Source organism: Hoplias malabaricus, chromosome 15 (genome assembly GCF_029633855.1).
Source record: "Hoplias malabaricus isolate fHopMal1 chromosome 15, fHopMal1.hap1, whole genome shotgun sequence".
NCBI classification, from domain to species: Eukaryota; Metazoa; Chordata; class Actinopteri; order Characiformes; family Erythrinidae; genus Hoplias; species Hoplias malabaricus.
In genome coordinates, this window is record NC_089814.1 from 14,673,375 (window position 1) to 14,690,901 (window position 17,527).

Here is a 17,527-nt window from a genome sequence, read left to right on the forward strand (position 1 = left end):
AAGTCACCTCAGTGACCTCCTGCTGCCTGAATTGTGCTGAGCTACAACATACTGTCACATGTCCTGTTCATACTACCATTAATTATATTATGATGCACTTTTTTCACTGTTATTTCTTATCTTTCCTGCTACTAATCCACTTTTTCCTCATCTCCAGACTGACCATGTGTTTCTGTGGCTCCAATTACTAATAATATATTTACTGACAGTCTCACTAACTCCATTAGTGCAATAATCACTTACGCTGCTCTTGTTTACGTCATGTATATAGTCATTTATGTATTTATGCATATAGATATTTCTCACCTGTGTTGTCAAAGCACATTTTTACGACATTTGTTTTACTTCAGAAAACCACATCAATAACCCTGCACTATTTATTGTGATTACTGTATGTCTTCCCTTGTGCACTATGTATAGTGTTTTCAATAAAGTGTTCTCTTATCTTACATTTTTCTTTATACTGAGTGATAATTGTTGACTGAATTGCTAAAGCTATCTAAAGATGAGTGAAGTGAACATACAGGTTTGAGATGGATGACAGAGCTGTTAGACATAACAGTGTGGTCTCCCTCCAACAGGTCCAGCTCACTCTTGTCATCTGCAGCGTCAGGCAGGCTGTTGACCGAGCTGCTCTGAGAGCTGGCACTGATAGACATGCTAGGGATGGATTGATTACTGCCCACACTGTTCACTGTGCCCGTACGCCCAGCACTATGCTCTGGCTCCTACAGACACACACACATATCATAGATTGAAATAAGTCTGACACTCACATGAACATTTGCCAGTACACCACCATGCAAAACATGCCAATTTGTGTCAATACTGTTCCACACAATTTTGATTTGGATTTTAATCTGAAAGCTGACCAGAATGATATACTTATGACTTGTTCTCAAGCCAATTCTTTGCAATCCTAGTATTGTATTCCTCCAAAATTCTATTCTAATTAAAATACATTGTTAAAACCATTAAAATCTCTGTCTCTCTTTTTGTTTCCTACAATTTTTAGCAACTTTAATGAGTTTACATTCAGTGAAATTTGAAAACTTGTTAACACTGAGTTTACACTCGGCTGACCTCATCTCCTTCTTGTGGCTCAGTGGCTGGACCATTATGAGGATCATGAAAGAGGATCTTCTTCATCTTGCGGTACTGCAGGTTGTCCAGCTCTCGGACTGCATCCTTGGTCCTCATAATCAGGTCAATCAGAACAGTGTCTGGCCTCTCGCGTTGAACAAACACATGCTGTGTGCATTCAATTAGATTCCATTAGAGCATTTCAATTTTTAAAATATAATAATTACAGATTAAACTTTAACAAATCAAAACCACAGCAGACACGCTTGTAATATTTAACTATAGTGAATATCTTGGAAGTTACTAAATGCTGCATTACTTTTATGAAGTGAAAATGAGCTTGACCGTGTCTGAGCAATATTGCAAAAAATATAATCACAACACTTAAGTTATGCAATTTAAAAGTGTATTAGACAAAAAAAGTACTAAATCTGCCAAATCAAAGATACTGTCAACAATGTTAAATAATATACAATGATTTATATTTTTTTTTATCATTTTTCACTATAAACACTGCATATTTAACCCATCCCTTTAGAAGACTACTTATATTTTACAGTCAGACTGAGAATACTGACAGTGAGTTTCAAAATCAAATATTAGAACAATAAAAACAATAATCTGATGCTGACAGACTGTTAGGTGGTGAACACAGAGGGAATATGTGTGACGTATGAATGTAAAGAGAGCATAAAAATGAATAATGTATTCCTGCATACCAATCAACCATATTATTATGACAACCTACTTGTTTTTACACTCACTGTTCATGCTCTCAGCTCCACTGATCACAAAGGAGCACTTAGTATTTTAACAAAATAAAGCCTTTAGTCCATCTTTTGCTCTGCATACATTGTTTGCCCCTTTTCACCCTGCTCTTCACTGGTCAGAACACACAGGACCACAGCATGGGGGGTCCATTCTCAGGGCTGCAGCAACACTGATGTGGTGCTGGATAAAATAAAATATGCAGAGGGCCAGCTGTGGCCTAATGGTTAGAGTGATGGGCTTTGGACTGAAAGTTGGCACATTTCGTTTTGCATATTTCATTTAATTTCAACAGATGGACTGCAGTCTGCAGTTGTAGAACTACAAAGTGTTCCTGTGTGGTCTGTGGAGCTGAGGATTTAGACAGTGACTGTAGAAACAAGGAGGTGGCCATAATGTTACAGTTGACTCTTGTATCATATTTTATGAATAAATGGTCAAATCTGTCTCCATCCAAAGCTTCTGCTTTATCAGTATTGCTGTCAAAAATGTCATATTTTTCATACACCATCTGACAATTGAACACAAAAATCTTCATGAATACATTTAAAACCAAGCAATGACATTTTAAGTTCAAGTTCATAGTTTGAAAAGTAGTAGAAATTTGGTAGTGACCTGCAGCAAATCATCTGAATGCGGCCTGTCCTGGGGGATTTTCTGAAGGCAAGAGTCAACAAAGTTTCTAAAGTAATCCGTCCTAAGGAAATAAAAAAAACAAGCTATTATAGGTCATAAATGTTTTCATATCTGGACATGTTTTGCTCATTGCAAACCAGTGTAATTTCTTTCATTTGCATGGACTCACCATTCGCTTGACTGCAGTGTTGGGCTCTCATTCTGCGCTATGTGGTATAAGGCACTCATCGCATTCATATTAAACAGAGGAGGCTTCCTCTCAGCTTCAGCAAGAGGGGAAAAGATATTACACAAATGGCTTTCAACATAAAACATTAAACTCTGACATAACATGCATAAAGTTAAGACTCCTCTCACCTAGTTCTATACAAGTGATCCCAAGGGACCAGACATCCACTTTTCCATCATACTGTCCCTCATCCATAGCCAGAATCACCTCAGGGGCCATCCTAAGTGTAGAGAGAATAAGATATAACAATCCTAAGTGTAGAGAGATAAGGGGGTTACTTAAAAGAAATTAAAAAATACAGAAAGTCTTAGTGCTCACCAATATGGCGTCCCCACAAAGGAATTGGCTGGAGAGGCGATGGACGCAGAGCCAAAGTCTGCCAATTTGACCTGTCCAGGCTCTGTCAGCAGGATGTTCCCAGCTTTGATATCCCTGTGATGTGAAAAAGATGAGCATAACCCTTAGAGAATTGTCCAATGCAGAGTACACAAGGACGATGATACTTTGCTTTTAAAAAAAAATTTTGTTTTGTTTTGTTTTAAATAATTTGTATTGAATAACTAATTTTCAGTGGCTTGTAATATAGAATGTGTAGATGTGTTCATGCTTTTAAAACTAAAAATTTTCCTTGTTTTTTTTTCTTTTTTTAAGCAGGTTTTTAAGGTACAGTGTCAAATTTCCATATCTACCTAATCAACTGTCAAACAAGTTGTAGAGGTACCAAAGTTGCAGATGGCAGTGTTCATGGTGCTACAGCTTCACACTTCACAGCCCAGACATATATGTGGTTCACTGAGGTGCCACCGAGACACATTTAGAGAATATAGACTCAAAACCTGAGTGGGTAAATGCTTTTGAATGTGGAGACATTGGCAAAGCTACTCTTTCAGTCCCGGATAGCACTCGTAACTAGCATTCAATTTATAACTGAACATTCACTGACTGGTAAATTGAAAACTGTATTCATGATTGAAAACCATATTCATAATTCTCTGCAGTCATAAAGTTAAGATTTGGCAATCACATCACATTTTATTGTGAACTGTTTGCTGGTCAAAACAATAAATAAAAAAATGTACAAATTATTACTCAATACTCATTCTTTTGTGGTTTAGACTGCCTTTAAAGATAAATTAACAGACAACACTTGGTTGATAACAATAAAATCATGCTAGACCGATTGTTATGCTAAAGATGGAATGTAAAGTACACACCTACAAACATACATGCACACCTACCTGTGAATCATGTTATGAGAATGAAGGTAGGCAAGTCCCAGCAAAGCACCATGGGTAATAGCTGCAATCTCCATTTCCTGAAGGGGCTTTTTGTGGACTGAAATGACAAAGTGTCAGGTGTCGTGCAAATTTATCAAAGACATGAATGCACTTATAATCAGGAAAACAATTTTTGCAAAACACTGCAAGCATAGTATGCCTTCAAGATTAGTCACTTTAGATCTATTTTCTAACTAACCAGACAATAAAAAGGTGTGTTAACTCTAATAAAATTAAATATGAATTAACATAGTCAAAATAAGCAAACCTTCAAGGAGGTCGGAGGCTGAACCCAAACAGTACTCCATCACAAGCTGAGGAAGGCAGAGAAAAATAAAGAATTGTAAATGTTAGAAAATTTTTTTTGATGCACAAAGAAGAGCACCCCTCTGTAGAGATGTTGCTAAACATGTATGATGCATCCTTGTGGAGAATTGTAGGCTAAGTGTGCTTCACCCATAAAATGAGACCTCCTTATCACCATCTACAGAGTCAAACACAGAGTGCATAGGCAATATTTCAAAACCAACATTTTCAGAAAGCAAAACATGAGTTTGCTACTTGCCTAGGACTATTCTGAATCATGTGAAAAATAAAGTGATGTATTGACATCCCTGCCATAGCTTTTTGCTTTTTCACAGATACTCTGTCTCTCTCCGGCACTCATTCTTTGATCATTGTTTGGCTTGCATCTCATCGTCTCATTCATTTGCTACTTGTGTCTGTACTTAACACACTTTTTCTTGTTATTCTTCCCTAAACAATACAGTACAACAACTATCATTGCAACTAATATTGCATTTACATTAAAACTGAAGTAATATGGAGTAAAATATGGATTAAATAAAATATACAGAAGGATGTACATAGGTTATATACAAATCTTAGGCCATTTTACATGAGACTTCTGCATTTGTAAATTTAAAAGCAGGTGCTGAAACCAATCCTCTGTGGGCCAACTGTATGTGAGTTAGTTACAAGCCTGTTTTAAGTGGTACTTTGTACCTTAAAATGCTGACGTTATAATGGTGCACGTATAAAAAGCAGATCATTAGATACAAAAAAGATAATTAGACAAAAAACTCATATTACCCATGCTGTGTGCTCCCGTAGATAGCATCCTTTATACTCTATGCTGTTTGGGTGTTGTATTCTCTGGAGGAATTTGACTTCTTTAATGATATCCTGCCATTTCTGAGGTAAAGGAAAACAGTAAATCCACTGCCATTAACTGTGCTCATTACATTTAATTCAACTAATTTTTTTATTGTATAATCAATATATTACCAGTAATATACATCTGTTACAATTTTTTCCCCTTTAGGTCAGTGACATGAATGTATATTTTGCTCAGCTTCCAGCAGAGAAACGGAAACCTATTTAAGGCATCTTTAAAGATAAAATGTAATCTTATTACTGCTAAAATTAAACTGAACAGATTCATATGATTTAAACATTTGTTTAAGATGTGTTATATCATTGAGGCATATGACAGTAAGCATCATAGCACTAGATCAATTATCTTTTTTATACAAAAGTAAAAAGTAAGAATGCCTTGCCCTAAAGACTTTAATAATGGATTGATCCACTTTAGATTACAGGAAATGTGTGAATTTAATCTCAAAGTCCACATTTAGCCACAAACCAGTGAATGGGGTAAGTTTATGACAATGAGGCTATTTTAATTATTATAAGGTGATGCAAATATTATACTGTCCATGTTACTAGTATCAAAATGGGTAAAACTGCCATTAGGTGCCAATATTCTAGTACAGGCCTGACCTCATTTGACTGTTTTCCACTATAGGACATCTTCTTAATGGCCACCACTTCTGCGGTCCGCACATCACGTGCCTGTAAAAAAATATAAAGTTAAATGTAGTCAGGAAACTATTCATACTAGTTTACATTTGGTACATATGTGCACTTGAGTTAGGCGGTATAACATTAATACTGTATACCATGGGATTTAAACATGTAGATGGTATCTCAACATGAGGACGGTATTTCAAAAATCTGACACGTGTGTGGGGTGTCAAATTTCTATTCTGGGTCTTAAAATACAAGGCCAAAGATTTAATTCATGTAAATTTAAAAGAACCACAGGGTGTGAGGTCACACTCCGAAAACAGGTGATAAAACAACATCAACCTAAAATGCACACAGCAGTTGTGAGTTTAGTGTTGAGTTTGGGTTAAAAGAGGGAGGAAGCTGAAAACAGACAAAATACTCAGACGGCACTTCACTCGACTTTGTCACAGGCATGAGGCTCTCTCGAAATGTGTGTGTTTGAGCTGGAATTGTGCTGTGGTGTGCTAAACAATAAGTGCCTGTTAGCAGGCCAGCTACGCATCTAAATGGTGTAGAACCAGTCTTATTTAATTTATTTTCAAGCTTTTCGGTTCCTCCAGCACCAGTCAATGAAATCTGATCCATCAGAACCTTTTTTTTTTATATATAGTCAACATGCATGCCCATGTGTACCCCCACCGTAATACCGTATACCGTGTTAATAATTTGAGACCGTACCATGGTATGCAAAATTTGGATACCGCACATCACTAATGTGGATATGTAATCACTCCCAGCTAGAGTAGTTAACCTTATTTATAATCACACGTTCTCAATTTTTAATGTCAATGAAACCAATTTTTCTCCATATTTCAGATTTCCAGATAATAGCTCTAGTTAGCTAAGCATTCCACTCAATGATATGATGGGCCAGTGGGTGGTGGAGTCAAAACACAACGGTAGTAGTTAATATCATCCGCCCTGCCCCCCACCCCTTTTCCTGGTAAAGGCTTGCGTGACACTTGTCTTTTAAAGATAAATGAGGGATTATGCTTAATATAACCAATGTAGACTATGTGCCCATATGGCAAAAACTGCTGTGGTGAGAATAAAATGTCAAAAAACCCATACACTGCACATTGTAGCACCCAACATACACTATTCCTAGGATACAGAATGGGGACAAATACTTGGAGACAAAGAAAACTCATGGCTCTGCAGCAAGAACATATCTATTATCAACATATACAACAAAGCTTAAACAATTTAATAAAGAGGAGTAGGTAAAATAGCATAACTGTATAACCAAAAATATAACGGTAATACTTTGAAGTGATCAAATTGGAAAACTGATAAAAATTGATCAAAAAAAAAAATTATAAATAAAAAACTGGGTAAAAGTATTTCTGTACATAACACAAATTTAAGATGCTGTTCTATTTGTTAGTTAATAAGCATAAAATATAATGATGTGCAAATTGTTTTACATACTACATTTAAATCACCCAAAGACAATGTTTAAACTGTTCAAAATAAGAGGTTTTCACTGTTTTTAAAATATGTATGTCCATTTAGATTTTGATGCCAGCAAAATGTTCTAATAAAGTGGAGACAGGGCAACAACATATTGTTAAAATTGTGTAATGCTTCAAAAAGTGTCAGTAACATGACTGGGTTAATAAAAGCATCAGTGAGGGATTCACCACTCAGTGAAACATAAACAACGCAATCATTATATACTAACGTTTCTCAACTTAAATAAAATAGAAGTGCAAAGCATGACATCATAATAAACATAAATAACAGACATAAATAATCAACAACATAATAACAGGAAATAAAAGAAAAATAAATAAATATGGAAATCTCACAATTACAGCACTTTTTTAGCTTTCCATTAAACTTAAATACTTCACAATTTTTTTTCTCCATATATAAGCCAAATTCAAAAAAGACTATGTTCATAAGTGGCTTACATTAGCCTTATATAAATGTTTAAAGTAAGATGTGACCCTCAATTAAAAGAAAAGAAAGGACAAAGAAAAGTCAAATACTTACGAAATACACAGCCCCAAAGCTGCCATGTCCGATCTCACGCAGATCAGTAAAAAGTTTCTCAGGGTCCTCCTTAAAAAAGAGTTCTGCAATCTCTGGGTCCTTCAGGCTCCCTGCCCGGCTGGTGGAGGGCATGCTGCGAGCCCAGGGAGGCAGGCGCGCTCGCAGGGGACTATCTGGCCGTGCGACTGCGACGCGCAAGCCCCCGCTGATGACTCATCTGCCAGAGGGAGGCAGTGTATGCATAGGGACCTACATGACACACAGGAAAAATAAAACGCATTGTTAGAGACATGCCTTCAATCCATCACTGATCAGCTACCTGATTCATACATTTGGATCTGACACAGTTTTTCATTTTACTTGTATAGCCTTAAGTGAATAAATAAATAAAAAATGAATAGGGTCAAGTAGTTAAATTTATTCTCATGAGTACAAAGAAAATGTCACAATCCTTACATGGGTCAGTGCTTATCCATTCTTCTATTAATTCTAATCCAAACATGTGCTGGTACAACAGTAAAAGTGAATGAGCTAATATTATCCATTTTATAGAACTGCAACTGGGGGTAGGCTGTCAATTGATAACAAATAAATTAAGACAGCTGTGTACTCACTCTCAATAACTGCAGTAAGATTATCCTGCTGATGAGTCTGATTGACAGGCCCAGGCAGGAAATAAAGAGAAATGATGCCTGTCTGAGTTTTCAAGCAGATCTGAGCGGACTAGAGGAAATTCTTTGTAAGATAATCCCTGAAAGGGCAATGTTTCCTGGAAAGAAACTGACCAGAGGGTCCTTGTAATCCTCTAAATGGCACATAATGACCCCAAAGCAGTCCTACTGACCTGACTGTCAGTCCTGTCTTTAATGCACATCAAAAACAAATAGAACAGGTCAGAGCTGCAAATGCTGTTAACAAGTTCCAAAGTTAACTAATTACGGCAGATTCAAGTTCATGTTTACATCTGTGGATGACACCCCTCAAAATAGTTCTTGAGTAGAAGTGTTGCTGTTATAATAGTTATTATATATAGTTATAACAGTTATTATATAAAGGCGTTTCTTCTTCTTCTTATGTATTACACCCACGTCAAACAGTGTTAGCAGAAACAGAAAAATTATTTTTCTTTTCCATGTGAAAATGAGTCAGAATAGGCCTGGGCGATAACAAAATAGCAATATGTATCAATAGTTATCTACAGCGACAAAGAAAATAAGGAAATAATGAGGAAGAACAATCTACAGTTTCAGTTAAATACATTAAAATGTCAGGAAAGCACCCAACAAAATACACAATGATTTACTTTATGAACAAACCTTAAGAGTGTTTCCACCCTGGCTTTTAAACAGCTAAGCATATCCTTTGATAATGGAAAATGCTATGAGTAAAACACTAAAATACAATATTCAAATATACAAAAAACCAAAATGAGCAGAAATAAACTGTGAAACGGATGACACTTCTCTGTATTGCTGGATAGAGTTATTGTCATTGTCTTGACAATACCTCAAATATGCTCTATGTCTGACCGGCCGGCCATTTTAAAATCCCAGCTTGGAACCTGGACCCAAAGTTCCGGATTTAAGACCTCAGCCTTATGGGAGAGTCAGGTCAGGAGGGTTGACTGGCCACAATAATGTAATAGCCAGCAAACCATTTGGTAGTAGTTTTGTTATTGTGCGCAAGTGCTATGTCCTGCTGGAAAAGGAAATTGGCATCTCCAGTATACAGTATACAGAAGCCTGGCATGCTCTAATATCTCCTGGTAGATGGCTATAGGGCTGTGCCATATCGTTTTGTTTGCGATAATATCGTCATATTTTTAAACGATAAAAAACATAAATATCGTGATAATTAGGGCTGTCACGATCATGAAATTTTAACTGACGATTATTTGTCATACAAGTAATTGCGATTAACGATTTGTCTGTTTTTTTTTTTTTTTCACACCCCCAGTATTTTAATAGGCCTGTATGCTTAATGATAGCATAATAATGTACACACACTATTTATTCATAAATATAAGTATAATTGCCCTTTGTCCTGCATTTAAATTAAAATTGTATGTTTGAAAATGATATTTCCAAATCTCGAAAATAAGCAAAAAATCTAATCAAATTTACTACGGCTTAAACATCTGTTATTTAATGGCTTGGGATATTCTGGGCAAGGAAAACTAAGGCTATGTTCATATAGCAGGTAAAGAGGCCCAGTCATACCTGACACGGATGTGTTATTCATGTGGCTATGTGAACAGCACAAATCGCATTGGATCTGACAATTCATATCAGATCTAGGTCACTTTCTTATATATCCATCATGTCCATCTGTGGAAATTCGACTGTCTGAAAAAACAGTTCTTGTGACTTTTACGTCACTCCTGCTGCTGAGAATGATCTCCGGACTACGGTCCAAAGCATTTTTTTTTTTTTCATTTTAATTTGAGGTGTTTAGGAGGTGGAAATGGCCAGGTCAAAGGATTTCCGTTTTGTAAAATATATTGGGAAACGAAAAACCTGTGAAATTCCTGAAACCAGGTTCCTATCTCTCATTTATGAGAAAATAAAACGTGAAAATTTGTGTAATAGTGGGTTTTTTCTTTTTACTAAACCAAGAGGAGACCTATTTTTTTTTAGTAGTTCTTTGTCAGATTGCTATTGTTGCTGTATAAATGTGGCTCCTGGAAATACTAAACTCATTATGTCTGTGCTCGTCGTCTTCTCTTTTGAGACTCGTGTTTGTGAGAGAATTAATCAATTTTTAACATAGAACTCATTTTGAATAAAGAAAAGGAAGGTTTTGTGACACAGTGCTGCAGTAAAACACCAGTCCGGTCCCATTATTCATTCATTCATTATCTGTAACCACTTATCCAGTTCAGGGTCGCGGTGGGTCCAGAGCCTACCTGGAATCATTGGGCGCAAGGCGGGAATACACCCTGGAGGGGGCGCCAGTCCTTCACAGGGCAACACACACACACACACACACACACATTCACTCACACCTACGGACACTTTTGAGTCGCCAATCCACCTACCAACCTGTGTTTTTTGGACTGTGGGAGAAAACCGTAGCACCCGGAGGAAACCCACGCGGACACAGGGAGAACACCCGGTCCCATTACTTCATTAAAAAAACAAAAGTGTCTTGTATGAAACAGACGGACATTTTCTTCTGGTCAGCGCATGAAGCATGGTTCTTTGTGCATGTGGATCAGTTTAGACACATACTCTAATAAAGCGTATCAAAAAAAAAAAAAATAAGCTGCCGACATAAGTATAAGCAGGAGATGTGCACAGCCGCTCCTTTCTCATTTGTCTCACCATTTGTTTAGAAATACACATAATTCATATTCAGTTTGTTGGGAGTGAAATAAAATATAATATGATCGCGGTCAGCTCAAATAATCGCGACAGGTCTAGATAATTGCGGTATTCTAACTTGTTTGCATAATGACTCAGCACAGCAACAATTCTGTTTGTTTTGTTATTAACTGTGAAGCTTTAAGAATACTTTTTTTTTTATAATTGTTTCCTTTTGCTGTATATACGTACATACTACATTTTCGTCACTTTGGTTGTGTGGTAGATTTTTATGCTACATTATGTTATACAAAATCAAAATCTTGGTAAATTACTGTTGTTTACAAAATAAGCAGATATTTACAGATTTGTCACTTCTTTATATTTGAATATTTGAAACTGTTACAATTGCAGTAAAATAAACCTTTTTAATAAATAAATAAATGCTATTAATATATAACAAATATAATTAATTTAACATGATAAATATTAATAACATTTATTTTGTTGCATTAATGTGTTCTTGAAATTAATAAATATATTTTTCAGTGTTTTGTTCATATCGCCAAGAATATCTTTATCGCCAAAACATCCTGAAATATCGTGATATTATTTTAGGACCACATCGCCGACCCCTAAATGGCTGTGTTAATTTTGGATTTGATAAAACACAGTTAGCCAACACCAGCAGATTACATATCACCCTAAACCATCACAGACTGAGGAATCTTTACACTGGACTTCAGACATCTTGGATTCTTTGTCTCTCCCTCTTCCTCCTAACTCTAGGAACTTGATTTCCAAATGCGATGCAAAATTTATTTTCATCTGAACTTTGAAACACCAGTTCTTTTTCCTTAGCACAGGTAAGATGCTTCTGATCTTGTGTCTGGTGCAGGAGTGGCTTGATATTAGTAATGTGGCAGTTGTAGCCCCTTTTCTGGGCATGTCTGGGCGTGGTGCCACTTGAGGCACTGACACCAGCCTTAGTCCACTTGCTGAAGTTCTCCCAAGTTCCTGAATCAACTATGACAGTCCTCTCTAGGCTGCATCTGTTCCTACCACATTTTATCCCATCCAGTCAACATTCCATTAATATGCCTTGATACATCCTTTCGTGAACAGCCAACCTTTTCAGTAATGACCTTCTGTGGCTTACTCTATTAGTGGAAGGTGGCAATGATCATCTTTTGGACTAATATCAATTCAGCAGTCCTCCTGATTATTGTGTTTGCATGCACTGATGCAGACAGAGATGCATGATGTTTTTTTTTCCTGTTTGAATAATAATTTACTCAAACTCAAAATGGAACTTTCTAGTATTTTATGTCCAAGAGACTGGATTATCTATTTATTATAAAAAATAAGTTTGTTTTATGTACAGATTTACACCCAGATGGCTAGGTTTATTTACTCACAGTGGCTTATGTGCAAGACAACGAATTAATCAGTCAAAAGACATAGGTCCCGTCTATAGCATAATTTTAACTTACATTTGAGGTTTTTTCAGTTTTGTATTGAGACTGTTACATATTGAAGGAACAAGCAGTCTATTTTAGCATCCTCTCATGCTACTGAGTCGGATAATATGACAATGGTAGAGTGATGCAGGCCTGCCGTCTGTCCCTGCTGCAGTTTATTTATGCAGGCATCAATGCTCTGCTGAAGCTGGTCCTCCATGCATGGACCGAGCAGAACACAGCAGTCCAGTGACATAAAATGTCAATAATCCTCACTGTCCCATAAGGTCAATTCTTCAGTCTGCCTGTTGATTTAAAACAGGTCAACATATCAACAATTAAAAGAACAAGTGATGCACAATAATTTAAACCTAATTAACTTCATTTCATTTAGATATATTAGAGAATTCAGTTCCAGTAATTGAGATGGCTTTTCCAGAATTTATGTACTTTCAGAAACGAAGCCTATAACACCAAACACAATAAAAACATGCGCTTTAATAGTCAGGGTGGAGGTAGAGGGTTATCTATGGTTTTTCAAAAAGCGTCCTTTAGGGGCAAAGCAAAAGGAGAAATCTGGCTCTTCTTAGAGTTAATTCATTAGATTATTGTGCTTCAGATGTCAATGAAGGAAATCATTTTAACGTTTTTTTAAGGCATAAATACTCTGGAATAAGTAGAATATATTATCATGGTCTATGACATCTGTTTGCATACATTTGGAGTGATTTCTAAGGCTACATTCACACAGCACGTAAAAGAGGCCCAAATATCATTTAGTGATCAAATATGATATATTTGTTCTGCGATTCACACTGTCTACATAACTTGACATACATCTGACATCAGTTTGGACCAATCACACTCCTAGACTCACTCTCATGCACAAAAGGATGGTGCTTCAGGCTCAGTGACCAGAAGAAAATGTCAATCTGTTTCACACAAAGCAGTTTGTTTTTGAACTGAAGGAATGGAACCGGACCAGTGATTTACCGTGCAGCACTGTTTTGCAAAACAACCTTTTTCTTTATTCCAATGAGCTCTATGTTAAAAACAGTGTTAATTAAAGACTTTAAAGAATATTCAAAAATGAATTATGCTTCTTTTACTCCAATCTCAAATCTGTGGAGATGAACATGAAGTCCATAGTCCTGAGGTCATTCCCGATGGCTGGAGTGATATAAAAGTCTGTTCAGACAGAGTTGCATTGCTACAAATCCACTATGAATCGGATCTCAATACCACATGTGAAAAAGTGGCTTAAACCTGATTTTAAAAAGTTAGATTCAATGTGATTTGTGCTCTTCACACAGCCACACAACACATCCGTGTCACATATGAAGAAACAGATCAGCTTTGGAGCACTTTTACTTGCTGTGTGAACATAGCCTAAGTGAACCCTACTAATTTGTCATTTTGGTATTTTTCAAATAAAAAGTCTAATATTTTTATTTATCCCAAATATTATTAAAATATTTCATAATAATAATAATAATAATAATAATAATTAGTATTATTGTTACTTTTATATTTCACTGTACATTTACATTTAAAGATCACTACACCCAAACACATTGTACATCTGGTGTGGTTTGTGGCAATCCATCTTGATTAAAAGAAACATTTAAAATAGCTCTAGGCTAAGAAGAATTTAAAGATATCAAGCACTATTTTTTTTTTCTTAAACAAAGTTTACTTCAGTTCACTAAAACACATTTAATTCATATTCCAAATTTGGGATTTATGTTCCAAAAAAGCCTCCTTCCATTCGCTCACTCTCTATGCTCAAACCAACATCCATGCCCCTCAACCGAGTGTTCAGTACACGATGGCACATTGTGTACCTAAAATATTTAAAGCACATATGGTTTTGCTGAATTGTGCCATATTTGCACTGATATCACCCAGTATTCAGGAGAAATTTTTAATAAGATGTTCTCAAACTTTTGACCATATTGTACATGGAGCGACTATGTTCTGACCGCATTTGGTGCTGTCCAAAACTATTTTCGTGCATGTTACTGTGTACTGTACGACACACAGCTGTGTCAGATATTCAAACTGCAAGAACAACCACCAGAATTACTTTTTGTTCTGTACAGATCAGCACTGTGAGCTACATCCCCCACCAACACTTCACTCAGCTAACCAACCCACAGAGCTAGACAAGATTTTGAGAGTCTGGGCGTGTGATGTTAATACTCAGGGACATCTGTCGTGATCTAAACAACTCCCACCAAATCGGATCCAACAGATCTTGAATATTTTTGAGAATTTCGGGCTTTGCAGGGCGACTTAGGTCCGTGTTGGTTTTAACCATTTTTATCAATTTTTCACATATTGGCCTCTTGTAATAAAGGTGGTAGGACTATACCATCTATAAGCCACTGTTTCCACTAAACGGCGAATAACCTCTTCCTTCACGTCAAGGGACATCACATATGTAAACAGTAAACAGACGCCTGAAGATTAAAGAATATTTCTTGGTCTAATACATTTGTTAATGCATTCTGTATTCTCACAGTGTAAAATAAGTAAATAATAGTCAGTAATAAATTGTCAATATTTCTCAGACATTTTTATAGATATTATGAGACCGTTGTATTTTCTTGATTTCGGTTATTTGCTTGAATTTAATTTGACAACATCCCTGAAAGTTGTCTATTGTCAGTAACGATTTAAAGCCTTATTCCTTGAGGTTATACCATAAATCTGAATAGATACTTTATTCAGCTGGTTCCATTACTTTCACGAAATCAAATCCCTTTCAGGTGAATTCAGTGCTGCCTAAAAATGCACCCAATGTCAGCTCAGAAACCATTTAAACAAAAATCTGAACATTCTGATGTGCAAAGCAATGGTAGAGGTTTACACTCTGTTAAAATATAAAGTGCTTTGTATGTAGTTATTTTGTTTCAGATTTAGAAATCATCTTCCCAAATGCCCACAGCATTTCATTTTTTAATCTTTTCTTGGACTAGGATTTTTACTTGCTGTTATTAAATTAACCACAAGCTTCTCTATTATCCTTGTAGTGAGACTACTAAGACCTCAAAATACCTTTCTTTATTCTGCAGCAACCCTGATGTACCAACCAGTTGGACCCAACAAGATAAAATAACAGATCGCATTTTTAGAATGAAAGCCTATTCCCAGTGATGGTGTTACAGGAATACAGAAGACATGATAAGGATGAGAGGAGAAAAATACATTACCGCGGTGACATGACAACAAGTGCCTAGAAAAAGAACCTTTTTGAAAAAGCTCAGCAGCCAAATCTAAGCTACACCAAGCTGTTTCACCTGAATAATACAATGAGTCATGATGTTCTCCATTTCTGATGAGGACTTCGACAGTGATTATACAGTTTAAAAAAAAAACACTTAATTCTAGTTGCAGGGTGAACCTCTATAACCATATTATGCTAAGTTACATTCTTCAGTTGTGCAACTGCTGGGAATAAATACATGGTTCATCACATTACCTGATTATAGATCACTGAATCTATGCACAGGGGACTCCAAGTCAGGGGATCTCAAAAAAAGTGCATTTCCAAGTTTGGACCACAAGAAATTTTATTGTGCAAAAGTTAGATTGAATAAAATTAGGTGAAATTGGAACCTTTTCATGCTGTGTTTGTAATACCAATTCAAGCATTTTCAGTATATGAACAGGAATGCATAATTCACCAAATGTCTTACTAGATTTGTTACAACAGTGATACAGCAAAAGATAAAATGTGGGAAAACTCGGGCTAATGTTATCATATTCTATGTATTATAGAATTTCATATTATACAGCAAAAGCTGTACATTATAATGTCCAACCTAATGTGATATCCATGAGCTAAGGTGTTACATAAATGCCACACATGACTAAGATTCTTGTCACAACACGATAGCCTGTGACATGAGTTAATTCAATACAGCACAGTACAGTACAACACACTAGGAGGAATTGCTACATTTCTAGTAAACAAGATTATACCCTGACCGAAAGAACATAAGAGATTCAAAGAGTCCAGCAGAGAGTACAGGTTAATCATCCAACATTCTTGTAATTCACTGAACTTTTGGAGGCATCTCAGGTATCTATGGTATTCTTTCGACTCATACTGAAAAGCAGACAACCGTACATTAAAGTACACATGATTCTACAGAGAGATACAACCAAAATGACTTCCAACAGGCAAGAGTATTCTTCATTACTTCCAATGTATGAAAGATCCTTACAATGTGTCAGTGTAAATGTATGACTTTCCAAAGCTTATTTTACTGCTCAGTGCTAATTTCAAAGTTGAGGGTCTTCCCATCACTACTCCAAAATAGTCAACAGAGCATGAACTTCAGCCTGTCCTCTTTCCAGCAAAGGGAGTAATTTTAGCCAACACGCTACTAGGAAATAGCAGAAATCCTGCGTCAAAATAAATTCAAATATAAATCATTCAATCAATTCACACACCAACTCACTTTGAACTTCGGTTGCTCTAGGCCTGGATAATAAAACAATAGCACATCTTCTGTATTAAAATCATGAAGGTCACCTTAAACGGACCATAAGGAAACTGTGTTTAGAAAGAACAGCTCACTGATGCACCACTTTTTAGCAAAATGTGCACTGTTCCAAGTTAGTGTGGAAATATAGTACAGCAGACTAATTTGTGGTGAAAAGAGAGTGAATAACTGTTGTTTTTGTCACCAGTGAAGTGAATGTTAGCTTATGGGATCATTTAGCAATAAGCAAACTATACACATAAAAAAGAGACCTGACAATATGCAGAGGCAATCATACAGTGCTACACACTTAGTAATGTCATCAATTATATATATATTACACTCAGACCGTGTTCTGATTAATATTGAATATATTAATTAATGATAATATAAATAAAGCTTAAAATTGAGTCACATCTGTGCCATTTTG

The 17,527-nt window shown here is 36.1% G+C and overlaps 1 protein-coding gene across 3 annotated transcripts in view; it reads right to left on the reverse strand.

Annotated features, from left to right (window-relative positions):
- Positions 1 to 17,527, reverse strand: part of taok1b (TAO kinase 1b) — a 30,057-nt gene that overhangs the window by 9,328 nt on the left and 3,202 nt on the right. For all 3 annotated transcript variants that reach the window (XM_066646042.1, XM_066646043.1, XM_066646041.1), the window contains exons 2-12: positions 7,843 to 8,091; positions 5,776 to 5,847; positions 5,086 to 5,187; positions 4,262 to 4,307; positions 3,955 to 4,051; positions 3,035 to 3,148; positions 2,845 to 2,936; positions 2,657 to 2,750; positions 2,467 to 2,548; positions 1,084 to 1,251; positions 525 to 728 (exon numbers count right to left, since the gene is read on the reverse strand). In XM_066646042.1, coding sequence (XP_066502139.1) covers positions 525 to 728; positions 1,084 to 1,251; positions 2,467 to 2,548; positions 2,657 to 2,750; positions 2,845 to 2,936; positions 3,035 to 3,148; positions 3,955 to 4,051; positions 4,262 to 4,307; positions 5,086 to 5,187; positions 5,776 to 5,847; positions 7,843 to 7,974 — 1,203 coding nt within the window. In that variant the 5' untranslated portion in view covers positions 7,975 to 8,091. The remainder of the gene's footprint in view (positions 1 to 524; positions 729 to 1,083; positions 1,252 to 2,466; positions 2,549 to 2,656; positions 2,751 to 2,844; positions 2,937 to 3,034; positions 3,149 to 3,954; positions 4,052 to 4,261; positions 4,308 to 5,085; positions 5,188 to 5,775; positions 5,848 to 7,842; positions 8,092 to 17,527) is intronic.